This window comes from Drosophila suzukii, chromosome 2L, assembly GCF_043229965.1.
Source record: "Drosophila suzukii chromosome 2L, CBGP_Dsuzu_IsoJpt1.0, whole genome shotgun sequence".
In the NCBI taxonomy this organism is placed as follows: domain Eukaryota; kingdom Metazoa; phylum Arthropoda; class Insecta; order Diptera; family Drosophilidae; genus Drosophila; species Drosophila suzukii.
In genome coordinates, this window is record NC_092080.1 from 21,371,359 (window position 1) to 21,397,857 (window position 26,499).

At 40.3% G+C, this 26,499-nt stretch overlaps 3 protein-coding genes across 25 annotated transcripts; all 3 read right to left on the reverse strand.

Annotated features, from left to right (window-relative positions):
• Positions 1–873: 873 nt before the first annotated feature.
• On the reverse strand, positions 874–6,296 carry LOC108021655 (D-3-phosphoglycerate dehydrogenase). Of its 2 annotated transcripts, XM_017090467.4 has the most exons (6): positions 6,100–6,294; positions 5,483–5,533; positions 3,441–3,595; positions 1,939–2,158; positions 1,745–1,877; positions 874–1,360 (listed from the first exon to the last, which is right to left on the reverse strand). In XM_017090467.4, the coding sequence occupies exons 1-6, from the start codon at positions 6,181–6,183 to the stop codon at positions 1,005–1,007; spliced, it is 999 nt and encodes a 332-aa protein (XP_016945956.3). In that variant the 5' UTR covers positions 6,184–6,294; the 3' UTR covers positions 874–1,004. The 2 variants fall into 2 exon arrangements, with proteins under 2 accessions (XP_016945956.3, XP_065721702.2); XM_065865630.2 differs by lacking the exon at positions 3,441–3,595 and having other exon boundaries at positions 981–1,360; positions 6,100–6,296.
• Positions 6,297–7,223: 927 nt separating this feature from the next.
• On the reverse strand, positions 7,224–24,607 carry Ca-beta (Calcium channel protein beta subunit). Of its 22 annotated transcripts, none has more exons than XM_017083092.4 (10): positions 24,095–24,606; positions 18,175–18,291; positions 17,541–17,762; positions 17,364–17,457; positions 15,063–15,547; positions 14,833–15,000; positions 14,638–14,752; positions 13,921–14,190; positions 11,474–11,903; positions 7,224–11,302 (listed from the first exon to the last, which is right to left on the reverse strand). In XM_017083092.4, exons 1-10 carry the CDS (start codon positions 24,164–24,166, stop codon positions 10,855–10,857), a joined length of 2,421 nt encoding a protein of 806 aa, XP_016938581.3. In that variant the 5' UTR covers positions 24,167–24,606; the 3' UTR covers positions 7,224–10,854. The 22 variants fall into 22 exon arrangements, 18 of the variants coding, with proteins under 18 accessions (XP_016938581.3, XP_016938573.3, XP_016938593.3 ...); XM_017083084.4 differs by lacking the exon at positions 24,095–24,606 and adding an exon at positions 19,212–20,507 and having other exon boundaries at positions 15,063–15,559; positions 17,343–17,457; XM_017083016.4 differs by lacking the exon at positions 7,224–11,302 and adding an exon at positions 16,536–16,571 and having other exon boundaries at positions 11,325–11,903; positions 17,343–17,457; positions 24,095–24,607.
• Positions 24,608–25,315: 708 nt separating this feature from the next.
• Positions 25,316–25,753, reverse strand: Vm32E (Vitelline membrane 32E). The gene has a single exon (XM_017083136.4). The coding sequence runs from the start codon at positions 25,719–25,721 to the stop codon at positions 25,404–25,406; it is 318 nt and encodes a 105-aa protein (XP_016938625.3). The 5' UTR covers positions 25,722–25,753; the 3' UTR covers positions 25,316–25,403.
• Between the last annotated feature and the right edge of the window lie 746 nt (positions 25,754–26,499).

Below are 26,499 nucleotides of genomic sequence, written 5' to 3' on the forward strand. Positions count from 1 at the left end.
AAAAATTTGCATGCGACAGTTATTTTTATTGAAAATTGTGTCTGTTATGTCCATTGATAATGGCAAAATGATTTTCAATTGTGCATTCAGAATGTAGAAAATTAGAGTTTGTTACCTGTTTGTTAAATCGCGGGGAATGAAAATAAGTTAGCATATTGAAGGTTAAATTTAATGTTTCTACTGGGTAGGGTTAAATTGTTAAGCAAAAATAACAAGACAACATTGTCTCTCACTCTCATTTCCTAATCCATTGCAGTTGCATTGCTTTTTCCATTAGGATGCGATAGCACAAACAGAATAAATTATATAATAGGGTTCAGTTTAAATCTGCAAACTCTTCTGGTATATCAACACAGCAATTAAAGTTTGTATGTAGGAGCACCAGTGAATGAATTGCAACCCGTCAATGTTTGTTTAGTTGCATGGATTCACACTTGGTCAAGGCTTAGAAACACAAAAGTGGCGAAAAAGTAGCCACAAATTGTACTTTTCCATGCATTGCAATATAAACACATCATAAAACTTTACCCTGGGGAAAAGCTTTGATTTAGTACCAAAACTTTTGTATTATGCCGCCCTTTTCCATACATTATCTTTGTATTTTATTTTATTCAGTTACCAATAGTAATGGGCATTTAATGGGCAGCATCATTTTGCAAATCAAAATTTTCTTAATTTCTTAAAATAATTCCATTTGATTAACTTCACTTTAGGGCTCTAACTTTTTTGGGAATATTTTCCAAACAAAAGTCTGTATAGAAAGTTTTTTAAAAAAAACTTTTTTTTCGTTCGTTTACACAGTATTAATTAGAGAACTATCAAGAGAGATATCAAATTTAAATTAATTTACTCCTGTCTACGAAAAGCATAAAATAGTATACCAAATAATGTACTTTATTACTTTTTTTCATTGTGTTTATTTTACAAAACATATGTTGTAAACTTTTTCATAAGGGCCGACCAAAGAGTTTAGAAAGTGCTGAGGGTTCGAAAGGGGATTTATTTCACTGGTAATGGGCAAGGGCATCTTTGTTGATAACGCCCGCATAAGTGGTGTATTTCGGAGAGGTTCCATTGAGTGCGATAAACTGCTCCGCAACTTCCACCGCAACGCGAACCTGCGCCTCCGAGGTGCTGGCCCCCAGATGGGGCGTGGCCACCACCTTCGGATGGGCGATGAGGGCCTTGGTGACCGCAGACTTGGGCGGCTCCTCGGGATAAACGTCGAAGGCAGCGCCGGCCACTTTTCCACTCTCAAGGCCGTCGAGCACGGCCTGTTCATCGACGATGCCGCCGCGGGCCACATTTACCACCTTGACACCCTGCTTGCACTTGGCCAGGGTCTCCGTCGATATGAGATCTAGAAATATGTGGTGTTTAATGATAGAGGATATATATACCGGAGTGCTCTACCTTAAAAGTGTTGATTCAAAACCCTATCTTACAAAAATACCTTGAACTTCGTTTAAAAAAGTATGGTTTCTGATTTTATATTTTTTTGCTTTAGAAAAGGCGAACGTTAGATTGGTCAAATTTTGATATTACTTTAAGTCCATTAAACATTAATAGCGGTTAAACAAAGCGGTTATGCAAAAAAAATGTTTAGAATCAATAAAAAATCAAAAACAAAAACCAGTTTTATATGTATCCAGTATTAGGTCTAATTTCTAGCCCACATATTAAACTAAAGTAGTTTCAGACCAACTTTTACCCATTACCCATGCATTGGTTAATCCTAACTTACTTCTGGTGGCTGGGATCAGCGGCGTGTGCACGGTTATGTAATCCGCCAGTGGCCAAATCTCCTCCAGCGTCATCTTCTCGATGCCTGCCGCCTTGGCCTCCGCCTCTGTGGTGATGGGATCGTATCCGATAATCTGCGAAACACTCAGGGCTCGATTAGGATTTCACCTTGAATAAATACCCAATCTAACTCACCCGCATGCCCCAGGTCTTCATGCGAATGGCGACCTCGCGACCAATGCGTCCCAGTCCCAGGACGGCCAGGGTTTTTCCATAGAGCTCGGTGCCGGCATAGAGCTTCCTGTCCCAGCGACCCTCCTTCATGCTCTGACCGGCGGGGACGACGGGACGGGCCAGGGAGCCAATTAGGATGCACGTCAGCTCGCAGGCCGAAATAGAATTGCCACCCGGAGTGCTGAAAGCGACGAGAGTTTAGTTAAATATTCCCTAAATGCTTCGATAGACAGGAGTGGTGGGTTTCGGGGCGATGGGTGGTGTTTGTTGTGACTAGACAGCAATATGCAAATGCCACCGAAAAAAGATGGCAGCAAAATATGGCAATTTTCGCACTCGCCTCCGTATCCTTGACAATGCTGTGGGCCATCCGACATTGACGCGAATAACCCACAGCCCAAAACCCACAAATCAGAGTCCCCATTACCATTCCAGCTTCCCCTACACCGAAAAAAAAGGAAAGCAACTATTGTTACATTAATTTTACACTATTGAGGATCGATTTGGCTTCGATAAGAAAATGATTAAATTAATACTTTCCAAAGTACTAAATTGAAATTAATTGGTTAAAAATAATACGACTAATAATTAATATAGAAATAAAACTATAAAGTATAGACTCTATATTATTTGGTCTTGAATCTATACTTCAATTTCAATACTGCCACTTTACTTTCTATTTTTTTCTTTGTGTGCACCGCCTCTATTGACACTTGGCGTCCCTTAATTATGCGTGTCAAAGGGCGTCAATTGACCCAAGTCATGGCTCTGGCTCTGTTCTGTTGCGAGGCGATGCAGACTGCCAATCCCACAACTCAGAATGCGCATAATTATTTGGGCGCTGCGCCATCGAGGCTAACACTATGCAACACTCATTAAATGGGCATATGTTACGAAGACCTTTTATCATTAAACATTTGCTTTTGATTTGTTTGTTTTGATCTGTTTTTTCTTTTCTAGTATACCAACGAAGTCTTACATCTTTTCATAATTGATATGTGGGCTGCGGGCTAAATTTAGCACAAACGTTTTCAGCATCTTAAATGAAAGTAATACATATTTCGGTTGATGGTTAACGACGGACTTATAAGAGTCATTATATAAAAGACTTTCAAAGGAATCAATCGAATATATGTATGTTACTAGATAAGAATCGCTCCTACAATCAAGGCACTACTTTTTTTAAGTCTCAGAACTTAACAGAACAAAAATTCAAGCGAAATAGTGGATATATTCATTCAAATAAGCTATATTTTAAAGCATTCAATATTATATTTGTAGCAATTGTCAAGCCTTCTTTCTCCGAAGTGAGCTTCACCTTATATCGATATCTTTTGGATGTTCATGCGATATTTTTCCACTTGCTGATTTTAAACGTGATTGAGAATGTTGTATTTTTAGCATAGTGTTCGGAGTAATCTTTTCCCCGAGTACAATGCACCAAGAGCTTATGGAGGACTTACTTTAGGACAACGACATTATGCGCCGTGGCTGCAGGGACATCGATGTTATCAACGCCCGCCCCCGCACGGCCAACAACCTTCAGACTGCCGGATCCGGCGGCCAGAACTTCCGCGGTTATTTTCGTATCCGAGCGAACAATGGCGGCGTCGAAGCTCTGGAATGGGGGTAATTTGATAATTAGCATCTGCGTAAACATAAATATTTGTCATTTGATTCCCTAAATCATTTCGCTGGTCATTTTAAGTGCTCCAATAACTGCTTTCATCTAGAAGCGCAATTTGTTCCCATCAACACCTGTTGAACAATAGGTATTTTATCTTGAAGAAAAGTATTGGCCTGGCATTAAGTATCTGGTTCTATTTATTGTTCTACTTTTTCCGAGTAATTTTGGGGTTTACTTGGAGTAATGTATTTAATGTTGAGGCCACATGGTCTGACCAGCAGTTGGTTTGATAAGAAAATTTTGATTAGGCCTGATAGCAATGCCTAGCGCCGGGTCTTAGGTGTTTTATTGCCTATGAAATACATATGTACATACATATATAAACGAATGTATTATCGTTAAATTAATGAAAAAAGCAGTACATGCTTTTTTGGCAATGTACCCTTAAACTTTACAAAATGAGGGGTACCAAATAACGAAATGAAAAACATGTTGCTCTTGTTAAATTGTTTTTCTCTCTTCAAAAAGGAAAACAAATTAGGTCAAAGCATATATTTTTGAAATCAACAAATAAAAGCATCTTTAACCAAATTAAATAAAATTCCAGATATGCATTTGTACGATGTACGTGCCCATACAGACATGAATTGACTTAAATAAGAAAAAACATTCTGGTTCAAACTGAGAGCTGAATTTTTGCAACTGAAAACGCAATTAAATAAGTTTGGTTATAAAAGGATAAAGGGAATAAGCTTAATGGCTTTGTAGACACTGTTTGAAATTAAATTAAAACCAATATGGAAGCTGTAATCGATGGCCTCGACAATAAGATATGGAGATATGCAAGCAAGAAAGCGACAGTTCCCAAGATTGTACTTTAGGTTAGTGCGTTATGTTAATTGCTTATACATTTCATTAGGAAGGTTCGAATTAAACAATTTTTAGCAGGTAGATAGATATTTTATAAATAAATATAAACATAAATATTTTAGGTGCATTAAGGGGCGTATTTTCCCGCTTTTTTAAGATACTAACCACCATTGTACGTCGACGGATGGAATTTATAGAATTTTTTTTCTAAAATCCTGATCAAAACAAAATACCATTTACACTTTTACAAAATCTTTAAAACTGTGGGCACTGGACAGGTTTTAGCGTATAGGCGTTAGAGTTGGCGCAAGAATCTTTCGAATCTGCATGCCTCATCATAACTTGCTAGCTTTTATAGTTTCCGAGACCTTAGCGTTCATTTGGACGGGCGGACAGATAGGGCGACGGATAGACGTACACAACTAGGTTGACTAGAATATATTTGATATACTTTATAAGGTCAAAAACGCTTCCTTCTACCTGTTACATGCTTTCCGACGAATCTAATACACCCACTCACTTTACAAGTAACGGGTATAATCATACAGATTATCTGATTAAAGGCTTTTCGTTTATTACAAATGATGAAAATGAATTAAAGTGCACTCAATGCAACACTAATTTTCAATGTGGCTTTGTATTTATAATTACAATCAATTTATAATCGGGTTAGGTGAGATTCTTATGGCCGATAACCCTTAGGCATGCTAATGTTTTTGCACTTGCGTAGTCTGGTGCGTTTCACTTACAAGTTGCTGTGCGGATGTTCTATTTTTGGTGTATCAAGTGCTTAGTTACAAATTAATTGAGATATGTATGTTGCCATTATGTAATACCCGCACTTAACTCCTTACGTATGTTAGAATATGCGGCAACCTTTTTGCTCAGCGCACGTGTCTTAAAACCGCTCTTGAAACGTTTAGAAAGCTTTCAATTACAGCGACTTATCTCTTACATATGTGCTGGCATTTATTTATTAACCTGTCCTGTAATCCCTAAGCCACTTACCTTAACTTCCTGACACAGCTCCTCCACGGGGAGTTTCAGCTTGTAGGTAACCTTGTCAAAAAACAAAAATAAATGGTCAGCAACGTTGATTAAAATTGTGCAATCAATTAAATGCAACTATTTCTGTTTACCCACTTGAGAGCCCTTTTACATGCTTACAAATTCGTTTACAGTGGGGATTAGGCTTTAGGAAATGGGTTTTTGAAAGTAAAGTAGAAACATATTGAAAGACATTTATATGTGTTGTGTGTAAGTCGTGGTCAAGCGAATTTTTTATTTTATTTTTTGTTATTGTGATTTTATTTAAATGTAAAATTAAATTTATCATTAAAATATTTTGTTTACTTTTGCAACGTTTAAAGCTGTTGATTAGTAGTTCCATGTACATTAAAAAATTTGAAAGTTGTAAAAATTGGTATATTTTTACAGTCATTAAATATTTTTTAAACCCATATTATATTGTATATACTTGTATTAACATTCAAATTAATTAAGTAATATTTTTATTTAACCCATTAAAACGATAGAGCACTGTACTTAAGTGCACTTGTATGGGTGTAAGCTTTTGCACAGTTTGCACATAAGCGCTTGTCACGTCAGGGACTTGGAAAACTTACATTAATCCCGTGCTGCTCCAGCAGCTCCACGCAGGATTTGTCCACTGCATCGCAGACCAGCACTTTCTTGATATTGAGGGGCATTATTGATTTTGTTAACTATATATCTGGACAATCTGGACAACCGGTCGGCTGTGTTAGTCTGTGCCAATTACTTTCCGCCACTCACGATCTGCGCCTCTGAGCAAACAAATTGAACTGACTTTGAGAGCGGGAGCGACGGGCCATCGAACCTGACTTTGACCGCTTCTCCCCGGTGCAGTGCGAGTGTTGTTTTTCTGGCTGATAACCGTCTGGAAAGATCGGAGAGCGCCACTGGAACACCAGTTCTCTCGTGCTCTTCGCACGATCAGTTCTTTTGGCGTGTGCGTGTGAGTTGTTTTCGAAAAGTCAATTCGATTTTGCGGGCAAAACAGCCATCTTAACCCATTAACGACCCAATGCCACCATATATCATTTCTATACCCGTTACTCGTATTTTACTAATTATTTTATTTTATTTGGAATTTGAAACAGACTAACGAGTATCTGACAGTCGAAGAACTCCAGTATAGCGTTTATTCTATTTATACCCGTTACTTGTCGATGAAAAGGGTATACTTGATTCGTCGGAAAGTATGTAACAGGTAGAAGGAAGCGTTTCCAACCTTATAAAGTACATATATTTTTGATTAGGATTACTAGCCGAATCGATAAATCCACGTCCGTCTGTCTGTCCGTCCGTATGATCGCTGAGATTTCGGAAATTATAATCCTAGAAAATTTGGGATGTAGATTCTTTAGCTTCTTGCGCAGCGCAAGGTTATTTCAGCAAAATACTAAGGCCACAAACGCTATTGAGGTAAAATAAATAGTTACTGAATCTCAGTAAACAATGCATAACAGGAAAGTCGGTTTTAGATAAAGAATTGTTTTTTAATTTGTATCGCCCTTTTGCATAAATTACATTAAACACGTTTCGGGGACATATCGACGGGCTTAACACCATTATTTACTTTGCCAGAAAGTTTAACCTTTTAAAAGAAAAATATCTTTGGTTTTATTAAAATACATATTCATACTCATACCTTTTTTTTGCATTCCCATAACACAAAGATAATCCCATCAGACAAAGACGAATGCAATTTATTTTCAATATTTTTATTGTATTTGCTTTTAATTGCAATTTAGCTTTCATTTAACTACGTATTTTCCAAAAACATATTGTGAACAACATTTGAATGCGAAAAATGAAAACAAATCAACAAAACATGGCCGAGGAGATTGCAGATGATCATCCTTACCATTAAATAATAGGAATATTACAAAGTTCGTAACAAAATAATTTGTTAACATATTTAAATATCATAAACTATTTACATACAATTCTTGGAAATTGCTGATTGGGTTTTAGTTACTGTTTTCTCTTTTTTTACAATATGTATATGTTTTGCATGTATAAAATATCCTATATAAATTTGGATTGGGGTTGATATTTCCACAATTAGTTCGTGTTTATTTTTCTGGGGTATTCGGTGTGGGGATCTTTTGGTTAATCATAATATATTGAATAGGGAATTCTCAGGCGTGCTCTTGTCAATCTTTCCACTTTCCCTTTCAGTTTAATAGGGGATTTAGGCTAAAAAAATAAGGTTTGCTTTTCTTATTAAAGTGGCTTGAAAAGTAGAGAAGTTATTACCGCTAAATTTAATTATATATAGGCGTATCCTCCTTAAAGTTTCAGTATTCTTGCTATAAAATTTGTTTGCATTTGTGTGTTTCTTTTAGTTTTTTAGAGTGTCAACAAATTTAAATTGCTTGGTTTTTGTTTTCGTTTGTTTGTTAATCGGAAATAAGATTTGATTATTACAAAAAATTGCTATATATATTAGAAGCAAACCTGTTCTTTTTGCAAAAATGTATGCAGACTTTTAGTCCACCTGCAAGAAGGTTATTTAATGGAATATATGAATTTATCAAGTTTTGTTTTCCGAAACTTTCAAAGAATTTTAGTTGAGAAATTTAAGGCATCTTACAAAATATTTTCAACATAATTCCTATCAGATCTGATGAAATTTTCATGGCAAAGTTCGCCTTTCCGTTTCCAGAAAGTATCTAACAATATCTGGGATAATCTATTATTTTTATTCCATATTAGTTTTTATATTTCGGTTTTCACGCTTACAAAATGCCGGCTGATGTATCTGTTTTGGTTTAAATTTTGTTAATTATAGTAAGAACATACATTTACATGTATAAATGTATATGTACCTTTATAAATGTGTGTACCTTTTAATATATACCATTATCATATATTGAATTACCAGTTCTGTGAATTATGTGCAATATTCTAACATACACATTCTCATCGACTGATCTTTTAAACTTAAGTATTCCGTTTGTCCCCTCCTTAGTTGCGAAGGATCGTATCTAGTTTTGTTTTTAACTTTATGCTAGTATTAAAAAGTAATATTTCATTTAGGTTTAGCTAATACATAGATCTTTTTTGTTTGCCACTTTTTACAAGAAGTGCTTGCGTATCGTATGCTGCTTTCCATTATATTTAAATGTTTTGTTCCTCGTTAAAGCGCCTCCAGTGCCTTGGCCAACCCCATCCAATTTTGCTTTAAGGGCAAGGCCTTCATACTCCAGAGCTATGCATTTTGAAAGTAATTCGGAAATATACCTCTGAATAAGTTCTCTCAGAGGATGTTCCTTTATTTTGCAGTCCCCCTAGGTTCTAATCCTTCCCCTCCTGAATGTTGCTAACAATTTCATCTAGGTATCTGTATATGTCGTGCGCTGTTCAAATTTGCTTTCCAAAATTTAGTTATATCACCTTGTATCTCTTATATAAAAAAGTACTAGATTTTTGCTTTAATTTCCGGCTTTTTGGCCTGGCCTGTCCGCTACACGGTTCTACAAACATCGTCCCCGTGAGGTTCCAGCTGTAGTCCTTGGACAGTAGGATGGGTTCTGTGGGTGTGCTTACAGATCAACTAGCTAGTAGCTATACATCAACTCTTACTCGAGGTGGCGATCGATTTGAATGCAGTGCGGTTCATCATTGTTGGGCGCTAGCTCAGTTCGACAACTAATGATCGACAAATTTAGCATGGTGGTTGGAATTGTAAAAGGAGTGCTCGTTCGGAATGGGCCAGATCAACGTTTCTCGTCTCGACATTACGTGTAGGTACTTACAATACTTGAACAATAATTTTGACGCATTCGACTTTAGCGGATGGTATATGTGAACAGGATGATCCTTTTTGGCCGGGAAATGCAAGATATCTGGAGTGGAGTGGGGTGCGGTTGTGTACTCGATTTGATGGTTTATAAGGCACTGGTAGTATAAATCGCTATACCTGAACCCGGGTCATCGCAGTGATCTATTTTGGATCCCGACCCAGATTGGAGGCCTGTTCGCGAGCAGTCCAAGTAAATTTTGAACTACGATCGCGAACTGTGCGCTTTTTGGCAGGTGTGTGGCATGATATGGTATGACAAGGTACCTAGGTCGAAAGTATTGCTGTTGGAAGAAGGAAGTCTACAAAGTGCGTTTCATTTAAGCTGAATTCGTAAGTATTGGACGAAGTATTATATTTATACGTTGGATTATATGTGAAATCCATATTTAGACATCAGATTTCTAGCAATATTTAAATCCTTAAAAATTTGTTTCTTAAAAAAAAGTTTTGTCCCTAATTCAGTTATGGTATTCTTCATCCAATTTGTAACCAGTCAAAAAAAGTTGAAAAACTAATGTTTTAAAAGTGATTTCACATATTATCCAATGTCTCAAGATAATATATTGGATGTGTTTATGAAGAAATGTTTGCTAATATTTAGACAGTTCGGTTAAGGTACACGTGATGAAATCAAATTTCAGGAAGATCCAAGTTTTTATCAGTCACCAAAAGTAGATTCTAAGTGAGAAATAAAAAGAATATTAAACAGATGATGTGTGAATTTAGTTAAACTTAATTATTTTAGGAGTACTTATTTGGCTGTGAAACGCACTGTAGTCCTAGTGTTATTTTTTCAACTAGAAGAATTCCTAGCAGATGGGCTGAAGAAAGTGTGAAGATATCAATTCTGCGCAGAGGAAGAAGAAGGATGATGCGAGAATTGGGCATCGATTTGAGATTAAAGAGATTTCAATCGGTTCACAGTCAACTGAGTGTGTGTTGGTGTGTGTTAGGGTGTGTGTGCGGGTGTGGGTGTGTGCTTGTGTGGCTCGACTTAGATTAAGACACGTTCACTAAATTATTAAAGCTGACACTTATGTATGTACTTAGTCAATCGATTGCATAACAAATACGAGACCCATTGGGGGACCAACAAATGTTGTTGGGTGGCTGCGGACTCCCTTTAACTTTTAATTTTCATCTGTCGACTAGCTTAAATCTTAGGCTTAGACCATTTAATTTAAATTCACATTACTCAAATAAAATCTGATTACACTTAGCTATAGCTATAGCATTTAAGACACATAAGGCCCCACTTGGCATTGGGCTGCTTCCTTGGTTTGCTTTAACGTTCGCTTTAACCGCCGCTTTAACGTTCACGTTATATTTAACCAGCTACTTTGTGTGTTTCTGTTTCTGTTTCTGTTTCTGTTCGTGTGTTGTGTCTGTGTGTTGCTACCAAATTGATCTGATCTTCGAATGGAACATTTACAAATGTGTCGTGTGTTTTGGCACTGCTGCTTTCGCTTACTGGCCCTCAAAAAAGTAACCCAAACCTAATCGACGCGGGGTGGCGACTGAAATCTCTTTAATAGAACCGATCCGTGCTCAGGATGTCCTCCTCGTCCTCCTCCACGATGATCTTGTTGCGAATGGCGTGCGTGACAGCTTCGACCTTGCTCATGGTGGGACTGAGGAACTCCTCGCGCAGGGATCTTGGTGGGTGGGCGAAGGACGTGTCCTGCACGGAGTACCGATACTGGGAGTGCGAGTGCGACTGGGAACGCGACTGACTTGTGTGCTGGGGAGCGGCGGTGTACGAATGGGTGTATTGGGATCTGGCCTGGGAATACGACTGCGGCTGATGCAGCAGCGGATAAAGCTCTCGGCGAGATTGGGTTCCGGGATCAAGGGGGCTCTGGGAGGAGGAGGACAGCCAGTGGGTGCCCAAAGACGACTGTCGGGGCAGGTAGGACGTGGGTGCTCTATTGCTGGGCAGGGAGGATTGGCGGGGCAGGCCCAACGGTCTGGACGACCTCGTTCTGGACTGTAATAGTGACTGAGACTGTGATTGAGATTGAGATTGAGACTGAGACTGGGACTGAGGCTGGTGTATCATGTCAAGATCAAAACTATTGTCGCGGGCTTCCATCAAACCTGGCACTCTCGCATCGATCTGATCCCACCCCTATATCCACGATTCCTACATGGCATTAAGCATTCTCCTACTACTCCCACCACCTCTGTGCGGACTGTATTCATCGCGATCGACAACGGTGGCGCCCCGCGGCAGATCCCGGGGGTCGTCGATCCGGGTCGAGGGTCCGTAGCGGGAGCTGCTCATCCTCAACTGGGCCTCCTCGCGCTCAAACTCGGGATCGTCCAGCAGGCGCCCGCCCCTGGACAGGTGGCCGTGGTGGGAGGCGCCGCTGGGACCGCTCCTCATCGCCGGATACTCAAAGTTGCGCTCGTCCAGCAGCTCGTCGCTGTTCAGGTCGTAGTGCATGAGGTCCCGTTCGCGCCGCTCGTACCGCTCCCGCTCGCGATCCCGCTCGTAGCCACCGCCAACGCCACCGCCGCGCTCCTGGTGGCGACCCGAGGTCGGTTGTCGGCGGCTGTGCTGGTAAGAGGTTCCTCCTGCAAAACGGTCAACACGGCATTTTGTTAGTGAAGTTGCACTCAATATCATGCATTTAAGGGTAACAAAAAACGTAAAAAAGAACCAGAACTAAAGCATTCAAAAAGGGGTCAAAGGCGATAGTTGGGCGGAGGTAACAGGCCAGAGTTCGCCCTGGTTGGTCAATTGGGGCTTGTGTTCTGTGCCATCTCTAGCTAAGGGGTTAATTATTTACTCTGAGTTATTTTACAAGGTAATCTCTTCAAATGTGACCTACGTATTCGGTGCTCAATGCATTTTATGGTTGTTATTAACTACATCAATTAATTTGACCTTTTTTTAAATTTTGGGTAACTTTCTACCTTGATCCAGGTTTATAATTTAGATTTAGTACGACAGATATGATTTTGATCATTTATGAACTTATACTACTTCGTTTCTATTATATTTTAACTTATCTTAAAACCACTTTGTAAAGAAAAACTAATGATATGTGAGTAAAGAGCCAATTTATAAACTATATAATATTGAAAGAGGCATAATTGGATAGCTACTTGAGCAGCATACCTATTGAACTCGTTATAGGTTATGGATTTGCTGAACTTTACTTATACTATACTTTAACAAACTCTGCACTTTAAAGCTTTAATGGTAAATTAAACGATTGGTAAGGTATTAAGAAACAGTAAAACTTAAATTATTTTTTAGCTGAAAACAAGGGAAATAAAATCTGCAAACAAACAAGTCTTTGCGTCAGTTATGCATGGTATAAGTTGTAGGGAACAAGGGTGATTTCGGGGGGCAGTAATAAAGAAAACCAAAAGGTAATGGGTCAAATCGCACAATTAATGTAACGCAAACACATCACGGGGGTTCGGTACTCACTAAACCAGATCTAAACGATTAGGTGATTTGGATTTGCAACTTGAAATGGTGAAAACATAAGGATCGACAACAACGGAATACATGTACATATATTATAACTGAGTTGATTCGGGTTGAGTTGAGCTGATCTAGGAAAACACCCGGAAGAATGTGAAAATCGAGTAGAAGAGGTTGGCGAAGATCGCGGCAGTTTAAAGGCGCACAACGCCCGGTGTAACTAAAAACAAGTACAGAGATCAGTCGGTAAAACGCACGAATGGTTGATCGATTGATGTCAGATGCTTGAGAAAGCGCGCTAGGGGATCTACAGTGGCGTGCAAATCGGTTTTAGTCGGTTAGTAGAACTCAAACGGCAGAGAGGTAATCTTAGTCAGCTATCGTTAGTGGGCCATCTACAAATGGGTTCTAGGCATCATTGATCTCGAGGGTGTGCGCACACCTCATCTGGAGTTCTTGGAAGTTTTGAGTTGGCAAAGAGTTGTACTTGTGGAGATCGTCGGAGATGTCGGTCGGTGGGTGCTTTAGCTTGTTCCATTTGATTTGGTTTTGATTTCTTTTTCAATTCGGATTCGATTGTCTTTGGCTTTGTACTTTGTACTGTTGATGTCGCAGTTGTGTTGGTCTTGGAGGTTGGATTTGAACTCGATTTGATATCTATAGCATTGTTGTAAAGGGACCGGGTATGTCACGTGCTGTGAATGCTGTAAAATGTGTGGTCACAAAATAGAAACAATAGAAATAAACGAAAAGTTGAGGATACCGGAGTTTTTGTATAGATTTGTATGTACAAAGGTGTCTAGAAAGCGGGAATTGTAGATATGCCATGAACTGTAGCTACATACAATCGATGGGTGGAGATGTGGGCCGGTATGTCGATAGGGGTTAAACCGGAGCTACTTTCGACCTGAGTCTATGTACAAAAATGCATGAGAGATACAATGGACTACAATCTTCAACTGATTTATATCTTGGGACAAGGTGACTAGTTCTAGCTAAACTTTAAATGGATCGTTCAGTTACGGGTCTCAGAGGACCCAATATAATATCTTTTAAATACAAACTCGAATCTTGAGGCATGTGATACTTAGTGAGTTTATTTATTATCGGTAGAAAGGAAACGAAACGAAAAGAAACAGTATAAACGAAATTTACCTTGGTCCCAATCGAACTCTCTATCCCAATCTCGTTCCCGCTCTCTCTCCCACTCGCGAGCCCTCTCCCGCTCCCACTCGAGGTCCCTCTCCCGATCCTTGGAGCTGCGATCTCTGTTGAACTCCCGATCCCAGTAATCCCGCTCCCGCTCCCTCTCGCGCTCCCTTTCCCTGCTATCGCGATCGCGCTCCCGACTTCCCTCGCGCTCTCCGCCGGAATTGCCCATCCTGGGGTCCTGATCCTGCTCATCGATAAACTCCTCGCCATCTACTGCTCACATCACACCGAGCCCACCACGCGGAGAAAGGGAGAGAGAGCCAGAAGGAGAATCGATTGGTTTATCGGTACAGTCATGGGAATTTGAATTTGAAAAAGACAAATTTTAGAATTGTATTTTGTATAATTGTGTTGAGTATGTTGAGAAGCAAATGAAAATTGTTTACTGCATATCTGAATTCCGGTATGTGCATACATATTGTCGCTATGTATACATATATCGATATTGATATTGATATAGATATGTGTTTAATGGGTCGGATCGTTTCCGTTTGAATTGGGGGTGAGACTGGATGGGTGACTCTGATTTCGATTTCGATATTGGATTGATTGAAATTTCGCAGCTTCTTGGGCATGGGCTGGGACTTGGTGGATTCGCGCGAATGAAAATGGCAATGCGACCGTAAATGAACCCGATCGGATGGGCAGGTGTTCCTTTACCTGGAGGCGTCGGACCCAGACGCGCGGGATCGGCGGAGGGCGAGGCCTCCTGTGGCAGGGGGCGGGCGATGGGCGGCACAGCTCTTATATCCGGGTGGGTGGCCTTCCAGTAGGTCTGCAAGGGATCATATATGTATCATATTTATCATATATCATATACTAAATAGTCGTCTCTCTGAATGAGACTCAACCCACCTCCAAGTACTCCGCAATGTGCTCGCAGGCGTCTTCCAGCTGATTCTCGTCTAGGATTACATCGAACATATCCGGTGGACATTGGGCTAGCTTCTCGGCGGCGACCATTTGAACGGAGAGGTTTTTCGCCTGCGACTTGCCACGTGATTTGATCAAACGCTGTAAAACCTGCCGAAACAATAAACCAGTGAGTTAGATCTGTGTTATATAGGATCTATCGAAGTACTCACCTTACTACTACTAATCTTTAAGTACACTATTGTTGGCGCTAATGAAGTTTTCGCTAGTTGTGACGGATGATTGATTGTATCACAATCGAGCACGACCAGCTGGAGCGAGCGGGCCAGCTCGAAGATGCGCTCGATCTCCTCCTGCACCTTGCCGAGGCAGTCGCTCCGGCTGGAGGATCGCTCCATGATGGCCCGCTTCGAGGGATTGTTCATGATGGAGCGCTTGGCCAGCGAGATGTCGGCCATCACCCGCGTGATTATGATGCGGCCCTCGAAGCGGTGCTTGAGGAAGTCGAAGAGGGCCTTCTGCATCATGTCGGTCACCTCGTAGCCCTTGAGACTGGGCCCCACCAGGACTACGGGCCGCATCGAGGGCACCACGTCGTAGGGACTGGCCGTCTCCTGCTTCTTGAAGAACGGCTTGCGCTTCTCCTTGTTGGCCGACGCCACCGGGGTCTTGCCATGTCGTCCTGGTCCCATGGAATCTGATTCGTCACCTGAGCGTTAGTATCATGGCAAACAGGACGAGATAATGGCAACGGATGAGCGAGCTTATGATTGGTACGAGCCAGTGCGATCGATCAGTACGAATTGCTAGGCCAATTTCAGATATTATCGTAAATACGTAAGACGCTTGTGGGTTAGTAAGGTATATACAGTGTTTCGAGTGCTCACAGGGTTTCCCTCTGCGATCTCTGGGTGTTCTTTTTTGTTTTTTTTTGTTTTGTGCCAGGAAAGTGTGTCGTGTCGTCGGTCTACGGCAGGTTCGAAATTTCGGTTGATTGGAATTTGTATCTCTTTTGTAACCGGTCTACGCACCATTTAATGCTTTACATAATGCCAACTCGAGGGTGAGGTTTCTTCCTATGAATATTCAACTTAATTCTACTCGAATATGAAGTGTTCTATTTGCTTAGATTTTACACAACTCTATAGCTCTATGGATAGTCGGTTGCTAAGTACGGGTTCTAGTTAGTGGGATTTTGAACTCTTTTTAGACAAATTACATTCAGCGATTATAGCGACAGAAAACAGTGTGTTGGGTTTTACAGACAGATGATCAGTATTTTGGAATGAGTGTCTCTGATAATTGAATTTTTTCATTATTTTACTTACGAAAGTTTAATAGAATTGGTTGAGAAGTTGAAATATAGTAACTGATTAGTTATTCTGCTGTGACAAATATGATTATCATTTCTTAAATTGGAAAATTGCAGAATGAAATAAGCTTTATCATCTACAATTGAGCAGCTTACTGAAGTAATAGGTACCCTTATTCTCAAAATAAATCATTTATAAAGTACCATAGGTATTGAACGAATTCATTTATTAACTTATCCATCTTTTCTTTATTTTTCTTTCCATTTCGATTTAAAGATCTTTAATAAAATCCTGAAACTCACTGAAAGAGCTAGCGATAGTTTTGGCGATTGAAATGGATTTCTGAGGATCTGATGAGAGACGTGGACAAACCTGTTTTTTTCTTGCGCGGTGTTGTACTGTAGGGATCTTGGGTCGCGTTGTGGTTGTTCATTTTGTTAGTGTTGTCAACCGTTTGTGTTAGATAAAAGAGAGTTTGAGTGCATTTAATAGTGTTCACATTGGCTAGGTTAATTTACAAGCAGACCATGAACGAGGAGCTTTGATTTAGACAAACTAGGACGGATAGAATCGTGGCTATTGAAGCTGAACAAGTTTGTGTGTACTTTTGTGTGTTTACAGTGGTGAATCGAGGAAAAGGTTCAGGCAGTCTAGGCCGATCTCCTGGAGGATTCGGCTTTTCATGCTGGGTTCTAGGGCTAGCTCGGGGCCGATATATAGACCGTTTGCATAACTAGGGTCGAATTTGCAGCTGGTGGCCAGGTGAACTGGGTACATAATTAAGCATAAACTTGCACTCGTTTTATGGATGTCGCATGATATAATTAGATCAAACACAAAAGTACGAAATTACGGGAATTTAGCTTAGCCCACTTATTTTTTGGTTCTGATTTGGTTCGCTTCAAATGAAAATCATAAAACACGCCTCCAATTACAATAAACATCGAAGAGCTCGAGTCGGGCTCGGCATCCGTCTGTCGGACCTATGGATGCTCACAAAAACACACTGGGGCCCCTCGAAAGGAGGCCCATTCGGTGACGATTTACAAAAGTAAACACATTACATAGAAGACAGCGAAAAATATATATAGATTGAAATTAATTCGATTCACAGAATAGAACGGATACGAAATAAAACCTCGCCCAAAAGAAATCAGGAGAATGAAATGTGTGTCATACCAGGTGTGGGGGGTGTGCTACCTCGAGATGGCTCCGCACCTGCTTGTCCGCCCGCACCAAGATTCCCGCTCGACGAGCCCTTTGTGCCATACAGTCTTGAGGGTCTGGTTTGGTTCTGAAATGTTATTTTGGATTAGCAAACTGGGAAATCTGGGATCTGAGGGCGATTTCAGCCAAGAACTATGTGTCGTGTCCAACCTGCATGCGAATGTTGTCTAGCTTAGCGGGGCTGGGTATGAAGCCCACATCACAGCCCTCCTTGACCAGCCGGCCGATCCACCAGTTATTGTCGTACTTCTCTTTGATGTGCAGGAACTCCCGGATCTCGAACGAAACTGCGCCGCCCTGCACCGGCGAATCGTCGTCGATAGCGCCATCGTATGCTACGTTGGTTCGCACAGCGAACGCCACTGGTTTGCTCTGATATATAAAGGATTTTATCAGAAATTTAAGATCTGTCTTAAGGGAATCGCCACAAAATCATATTATACGAATGCCATGTAATATAACTTTTTGAACGCTCATTATAACTAACCAGTATGATCCGCTGGCCTACAAGAAACCAACATATCCTTCATAAAGTCCTGGATCTGATAGGATATAGGACAATGCGTCCTGACTCCTTACATTTTTTATTGCTTGTTTGATTTTTATGCTGTCTAGTTGGTATCTTAAAAATACATCTAACTTCGGAAACTTTCATAGACAAGTTTTACTTTACATTGAAATACTCCACACAATTTATGTTTAATGTGTTAGTTAGTTATTCATGGATATGATATTTATTTTGTGGCGACATTAAACCTATTTTCAGATTAAAAGAAGTACTTACCCTCGCTTTATCCAACTGGCTTAAGGCCTGACGTTCCTTTTCTCGCCGAAGCGATTCCTTTTCCTCGTCTAGCGACAGATCGGATGACGGTTGTGAGTAGTTCGAGTCGGCAGAACCCTGGAAAAGGCAACACAAACGGTGGGTTAATAAAGAAATTACTTTGGCTAAAATAGGGCTACATTAAAGATAAACGAATTTTCATCAGCCCCCCCGAAAATGAAAACAAATTAAATTGGCCTGCTGCCAAAAGCCCAGCCCAACCCCAGTGGCCCAACAATGCAGCGCACTATGTATGATTTTGATTATTTCTTGTTGCCACACACGAAGCAACAGTTGGTGGCAAGTACATGGACAACGTATTGGCAATGGAGAAGGCTGAATATTTTGACGTGACTCACGAGATTTTATAATGCAATATTCAGAGCAATTATGATTCACGTATACAAAGAGAATTATGAAAAGTTGTATTTTATTCCCATAGTAATAACATGTTGGTAAATAACGTACAAAACAGTAGTGAAAATAATTCTGGCCATGAAAAGTCTATAACAATTTCAGTTCTATGTGGGTTTTTGGTATTAAATCAAGAATGACAAATCGGAAACAACATCATTTTTGTTTACGTATTTTGTTCTTTAAAAAGAGAAGGGGTTCAAGAAATTCCTTACAAAATAGAGGAATCTATTTACATACGCATTTCTAACCCAATAATTTAAACGCTTAATAATGTAAGAATCAAAATGTTAATCATTAATAATGTACGTTGCTTAATCGTATTATTTCCTATTAATGGATAATAAGTTTAGTTGTGACAGTAATCATTGAAATCATTTTGTTTTTAAATGTTCAGATCTTGTATTGATATGGTTTCAATTAAGATTTATCAATGTACCTTTAAAACTAGATCAATCTTAGATTAAATACAATTTCAAAAAAATAATGAATATTGAACTATTATATTATATCTATTAACATATTTGTTCCTTTCCAATGGATTAAAAAAAAACGAAAAGCTTTAGACGATTAGATCTTAGCACCTGTGTGAACAGTTTGTTGTATCCACTCTGGTAGGAAGGGTATCCAAGGCCAAATCGAGACTCTCGATGTTGGCCACCCTGAACGGAGGGTGCATCCGAGGATGAGGCGCGCTGCACCATGGGCCTGTCAGCCCGGTAGTCTTCTTCGAACGAAGATATCTTGCCGATGTTTCCGACGACCCGGTGCGAGGACAACAGCAACACCAGCACCACCAGATGGTGCGAGTGCGGTGCTGATGATGATGATGATGGCGGTGGAGGTGGTGATGATGCTGGGGGTGGTGGTGGGCAAGACGTTGAGCTGGCAATGGTTACGTATGTTTAACCCAAGACTATTTTTATTACTATCCGCTTTCGGGAGCGTAGAGTTGGCAAGACGAGTGGGTTTCGGGGGGATATCTTTGTACTTATTCGGAGGAATAACTGCGTTTCTGCACACTAAGCACTTTATGAAACCAATGCTAGCTGGTTAAGTTGCAATCACCACTAGTTTGTATTTGTGTTTTGTAAAAAGACTATAAAAGCACTCTAAAATGGATGCTCAGGCTTAATTAAGATTTACTAAGCATATTCCACTTTCAACTTGTTTTTTGGCAGGACACAAAAGTTTAATTATAGCACTTTTGTGTATGATTAGCATTGACATTGGCAATATTCTATGGCTAACGATTGTAATCATGGGGTTAGGCGGTATTCGATTTTGACACTGACACAAAAACACCGATATCCAGTGTGCGAGAGAGACACTCCGATAGAGAGAGACAGAGACAGCGAGAGAGAGAGAGAGAGAGAGAGAGAGACGATTGTCAAACGGTTTGGAAGCCACAGGCGAAATAACTTTAAATTGTTAACTGGAAGGGATTTCCGCAGCCTTTTCTCGCCTTAGTTTCAGCACAATTTGCATAAGGCTGGCGATTCGGAATTGATTCCGCATCGGTGGCAATTTGGCCCCAGGAAAGTTAAAAATAGGAATTTATGTCAGTGGCGTCGGGTCGCGGTTCTCTGCTCACATCACTTTTTTTCTAGTATATGCACACAAAATGTACTGGAAAACACGGAGAGAGGGGTTAGAACAGGCGAATAGGTCGCGAAAACTGATTTCCGTTGAGCGAGGCGGTGCTGTTTTTGTGTGTTTCCGCAAACCAACCGAGTCCCAACGCTTTTAAATCCTTCACTAGCTATATCCTGTACCGATTCGCGGGTATCTTTCACAGGATTTCACTCGATTCACATCCTTCGATTTCGATTCGATTGGGACCCTCGCCTTTCCGACTTTCAAACGGTTCTACTCCGCACGCAAACTGAATCGTTTCTGTATGTGGAAGGCGAAAAGTCCGCTCCGCTCTGGAAAATCGTGTAGAGTTTTCTCGTCCGCTTCCAGTGCGTAAATGCTCCAATCGTTTCGGGGGACATACATACATAGGTGCATATGTATGTGAACATTCCCGCGCACACACACCACCACAAGTGGCCGAGTGAATGTAAACAAATTAGGTTTTCAAGTGCAAATGCGGCGTTCTCGTCCCACTGTGCGACTGGAGTTGTTTGTGTCGAAAGGGGGTTGATTTTCCGCCCCCTCTAATCCCCTTCAAAACCAAATCTCCATCGAATGGAGCGCGCTGTCATCGCTGGTCAGCGGTGTGCCTGGAAAATCGATAGCTCCCGCACTTTTTCGCGGGTTGCGGGGGTGAAAAGGGGGTGGTGGTGGTGCGTCCACCTGTTGGCAACCCCGACAATCGGCCGCGAGCGCCAATCGCTCCCCAAAGGGTTACAGCTGTTGGTCGCAGCCCACTCATGCATAAATATTTTTACGTATTCAACTGATAACAGATGTATGTTTGTAATTAGGTGAAACTAAGCCACAACCTTTTCCAGTTTTATTTAAATCCACATATCTGGTTACTACTTCTTTATCTAGTTTGTCTAACTCTCCTAATTTATTTCCCTGGAAGCTTCAAAATTCACTACATTTTGTTAATCAACCAATATCATTTAGTAATTACTCCTAAGATAATTTTTTAAACATTATTTTTAAGCTGTTTTTTAAAGTACTTCGTACAAAAGTTTAATAAGCTAGATTAATAGTCTTATTTAATTTCGGGTTGTTAGACTAGCTTTAAATGGCTCCACTTGAATACATCACTTGAATATATCCCAAAAAGTGCAAGATATCACTTTTTAAGATTCTTGCTAAATATGAATATGACTTTTCTCGAAAAACAGCTAAATTGCAGCATATCATTTATTCTGGAAGTGTACATTTCTGTACTTGTCGCGTGAAGTAAAATATGATTGTGGAACAATATCCTTTCAATACACCAGTTAAACAATTCTCTTCTTCTCCAGATTCTGTTTCTGTAAAACAAACTATTGAATTAAGGGGTTACATAAGGTTTTTGGCCCGAAAACAAGCACTTTTCATGATTTTGATTGAAATGAGTTACGTCTAGCTGAACGACCTGAATAACATAACTTTTAAAACCTATATCTCACAAATTATTGGTCCTATTGAATTGATGTTTTGGTAGTATAATCTAGACAACTTAAAATAATTTAAAAAAAAAACACATTTTTTTTGGGATTACTCCCCTTAACATAAAAATCATAATGATTTATATATTTTATTATATTAATTTCTGTTTAATTTGAATATGTTTCCTTATCACACTGTGCCCATAACGTAAACATTCCATTTCAATTTCCCCACTCAAACTGACAGGAGGCGAGAGAGATTAAGAGAGCGCCCGATTACTTTCTAGCGAGCGGGGCGGGGGTGGAGAGAGCGAAGGAGCATGCGCAGGAGCCAATTCTCCACTTTCACACTGCGCAGGCGTCGTCTTTTACTGCTTTCCACTCTTGCTCTCTCTTCGACTCTCCCGTTTAACCGTTAACGGGGAAGGTCGCGGGCGATGGTCCCAATTTGCGATTACACATTTCCAAAGGCGATTCAAAAAACAAAGGGGATCCCCCTTTATTCGCGGAAGCGTGGGATGGCGGGGGTTCTTTGGGTCGATTCTTTGTTTACCTTTCGACGATTGTACAAAAGTCCCGTAGAACTTTGCAGCGGGCAAAGTGCCCAACAACTAGTAATGAACTTTGGTTGCCATCGAAACCCCAGAGCCACCCATTCGCCGCCCACTAACACCCACGCCACCCATTTGTTCGCTAGTTTTTTCTGCGGGTGGGTCAACGCTCTGGATTCCATTGCAATTTCCCTCGCACCCCTTGACAAATATTTTCATGGTCAGCCCGATTGTTTCCCACTTTTCCGGCACTCCCGATGACCGCGCGTCAGCAAATTGCTCCGCACCGTTTGGCATTGTATTTCCGCCCGCGTTTACAGATGGCTTAAATAACAATGACGACCATTGAGAAAAGTGCATTAGAAGGTATTTAGATATTTGGGTTTCCTCAATATATTAAGGTAGCACGTGAAACTAATAAAAGTGGTGTGTTATGCCTTTTGTTAAGTGCTTTTTGGTAAGGATTTTATGTTCTGACCTAGTGGGTTCTCATATAAACCTTGCTTGAGTTTACTGCTTCGACACCACAAATGGTTAAATCTAAAAATATATGTTTACTCACAAGTTTAAATGGAAATGGTAATGTTACTATTATTATGAAGAGATTAACATGAAATACCATTATCGTTCCATTCAATAAAGGTAATTTGTACGTACTATTTCTTAAGCATAATAATATTATGTGCTCTGTATGTAAATATGCACTTTTCAAGAACTTTGCTTGAATAATAAGTTTTGTTTACTGCTTCGACACCACAATAGGTTAAATCTAAAAATATTTCTTTATTCACACATTAAATGAAAATGGTAATGTTACTATTATTATGAAGAGATTAGCATGAAATACCGTTATCGTTCCACTTAAAAAGGGTAATTTGTACGTACTATTTGCTAAGCATAATAATATAATGTGCTCTGTATGTAAATATGCACTTTTCAAGAACTTTGAGAGTTTGACCGCATAAAGACAACTTAAATGCAAGTGCAGGGGGAACCCAAAAACCAAAAAGTGGTCTACGAGTGCCGCAAAAGTATCAACATTGACTATGCTTGCGGGCACGCCGTTCAGAATTAAAAGATGAGTAAGAGGTGTGATAGCCTCTTTGGCCCCTAAATTGTCTGTGAGAAAACTGAGAGATTTAAAAAAAGCACACGAAAAAGTCACACAACTACAGTGCGTATGAAAATTAAATATCTTAAAGAATATTTATAGGTGCATACATCAACTAGAGTCTTACACGAGTAACTTAAAATATACTATATATTTTGTCAAAATACTTTGATAACTGGCAATCTGAGGCATATTTGACTTTCATTTTTAAACGTTAACCTTCTTCAGAACATGACAGCCCTCTATGGGCCATGATAATAAATTTTTTAGTTGTGACCTTTCGAAACCGTACAGGAATTCTTCAAGAATATAAGACCGCGAATTCTTCAGGACAAGAGAAACATGTACTATAAACATTTGCAATTAATGAATAAGATTATAAAATGAAAGGTAATCATCAAAAGTAAGGAACAAATTGACGATTATAAAAAACCCACAGCGAACTGAAAACAGTTAGTCAGAACTATCTAGCGGAAGACTAGTCGTATGAGTGATCTCCCATCCGATTTAATCGCTCATCCGCCCAGTTGCCACTGAGTTGTGATACCCACTGTAGGCACTCCGTGTGTGTGTGTTTAAATGGTCGCGAACAGGCTGACAAGCTGGGCGAGCCTGACAAGCTGCGAGCGATCGAGTGGATAAAAATATACGGATTCCGCCCGGGCCCGGGGGCAGGGCCGCGACATTAAAATTGTGGGGGGGAGGGGTGATCGCGCGACTTGGGAAGCTGATCCCTTACTTCGACTCACCCGACGGTTCTTGTTCCTGAAGGGCTTGTAGGACTTGCCCTTGTGCTTGGCCCCCAGGTGCAGCTTCTTCATGGCGGAAACTTGGCTCAGAAGTGGAATCACAAGCGGAATAGGAATCGATATCGGACTGTGGTGTCCGTCTCGCGCGAAATGTCCCCCCGAAGTCAATTATGCAATCATTTTTGGAATCGTTTCTGCGGTCGCACGGCAAAATAAACAAACACTCAGGCGTTATGGCCACTAATCGTTAAATGGCCAAGAGCCACACACACGTTCACTCATCGAATGGGGTCACAATGGGGCCGATTTCGAGATTTAGAGCCCGACACATGGCACCGTTTTGGATACGGGCAACGCCATCCTGCGATGGCAGCACTTCTGGAAAAATATGCACTAATTTCGGGGCTACGTAGGCGATCCACTGGCGACTGCTTTGGCCGGGCAATGTGGAGCAGATCAGAGCGGTTCGCGGCGGAGACGAAAGACGACCGACCGCACTAGACAGCAATTTCGACTGACAATATTTTTGGCACCCGCGCCGCATCCATTGACAAAAATGCCCGAGAGAGAATCCCTCGGAGATCGCAGAGAGTCTTTAGTAATGGGAAATTCAAGAGGTGAAATGCTCGGGAAATGGTTTTCAATAATCTATTTGATGACGGCTGCAGTAGTAACATAAATACAGCCGACGAGGTGACAGAGGTGATTGTGGGTTTCTTCAGGAACATGCAGACTTTGTTTAATATTAGACTCTTTGAGTAATTGTTTTCTTTAATTACACATATACTGTGTATTACTGTGTTTATGCTATGCCTATTTCATGAAATCAATTCATGAAATGAGCAAATTCGTGTGTGCATAAACACCTTTTCATGAATTCTATAACACACGAAAGTTAACTATAAATTCAGCCCCAATGCACGAAATGTTGAGGCACAGCCTACTTCACTGTCTACTACTCTATAGAGCTCTATATCAAGTTCAAAAAATTTTACAGCTTTACTAATATCACTTCATGTGTTTGTCTGTGTTGTATAAACAGGGGATATTATAATTTCATGTATTGGAGAATGCATGATATTCATAGCATAAACATAGTAACAGTCCCATAGTAAAAAGGTGTGTTTCATTAGAGACTAAAATAAAATTGTTATTGAACAGCACTAGAAAATATAGTTTACCCGACTATAATACTATAATGAAAATTAGAAGAGTAAAATGTTTTTGTTTTTTTTAATTCGGTTTAATCAATGTTTTTTATTCACATAAGTCTTGTTTTCAAAGCCGTCGTCCTTAGAATATCCTGCCTCTAGAACTGCTGACCCTGGATCCCCTGGCCCAGGCCGTGGAGCTCCTCCATGAGAGCCGCCATTCCTATTCTCTGGTGATAGCGCTGGTGCTGCTCCTGGTTGGGCCTTCCCAGGTAGAAGGGAACCTGCTCCGTGTAGGCGCCGGCGGATCCGTAGGCAGGGGCCTCCTGGGCACAAGGGGCGGGGGCGAGGTTGGGCTGGCAGCTGAACAGGTAGTTGGTGGGACAGGCGGGAGCCGGATAGCCAGGAGCCGAGTACGGGCAGGAAGCACCGGCAATGGCCACAAACGCAGCGACGATCAAAGCGACGATCTTCATATTTAATTCCGTAATTTGTAACTGTCACTTTGTCATCTCAACAAGGCCTCTTATAGGTTCGTGCGTTTACCAAACTAAAACTCTGCATTTTTTAGGTACGCTCAAAAAACTGCAGTGCCAACACATGGCAAGCAATTTAAACTGGGTGAACTGGTGATTCAGGTTTTCATTAAGCACCGAATAAGTCAAAAACCATTGTCGCCATGCAGTCTGCCCCTCTTTTGTGGTTTCATCACAACAAAATAATTAAATAATTATTTTTCATTTTTCAGTCTCAGCATTATATTGACCAAATATGTTTGAACAATTGCAGTATTTCCCTTATTTGTGGGTTCATCACAATAAAGTAATCAATCAATTATGTTTAAGGTGCAATGTGTAAATATATTTTTCCCATTTTTAGAGTCTCAGCTGTTTTTTGACCAAATATGCTTGAACAATTGCAGTCTATATCTTATTTGTCGGTTCATCCCAGAAAAATATGTTAATCAATCAATTATGTTTAGGTGCAATGTGTAAATATATATATTTTTTTTCATTTTACAGTCTCAGCTGTTTTTTAACCAAATATGCAACTGTTTATATCATACAGTTTTGACCAATTATGTATGGTCAAATAATGATTTGGTGTTATTTATGGTAATATTGTGTCGACTTTTGGATCAGATCTATTGGCTTATTTTTTTAAAAATGTTTGCGATCTTCTCTCCCTTTTCTTCTCCTAATTTTTATATTATCTATTCTCGTTCTTCTCTGTTTCTACACTTTTATAGAGATA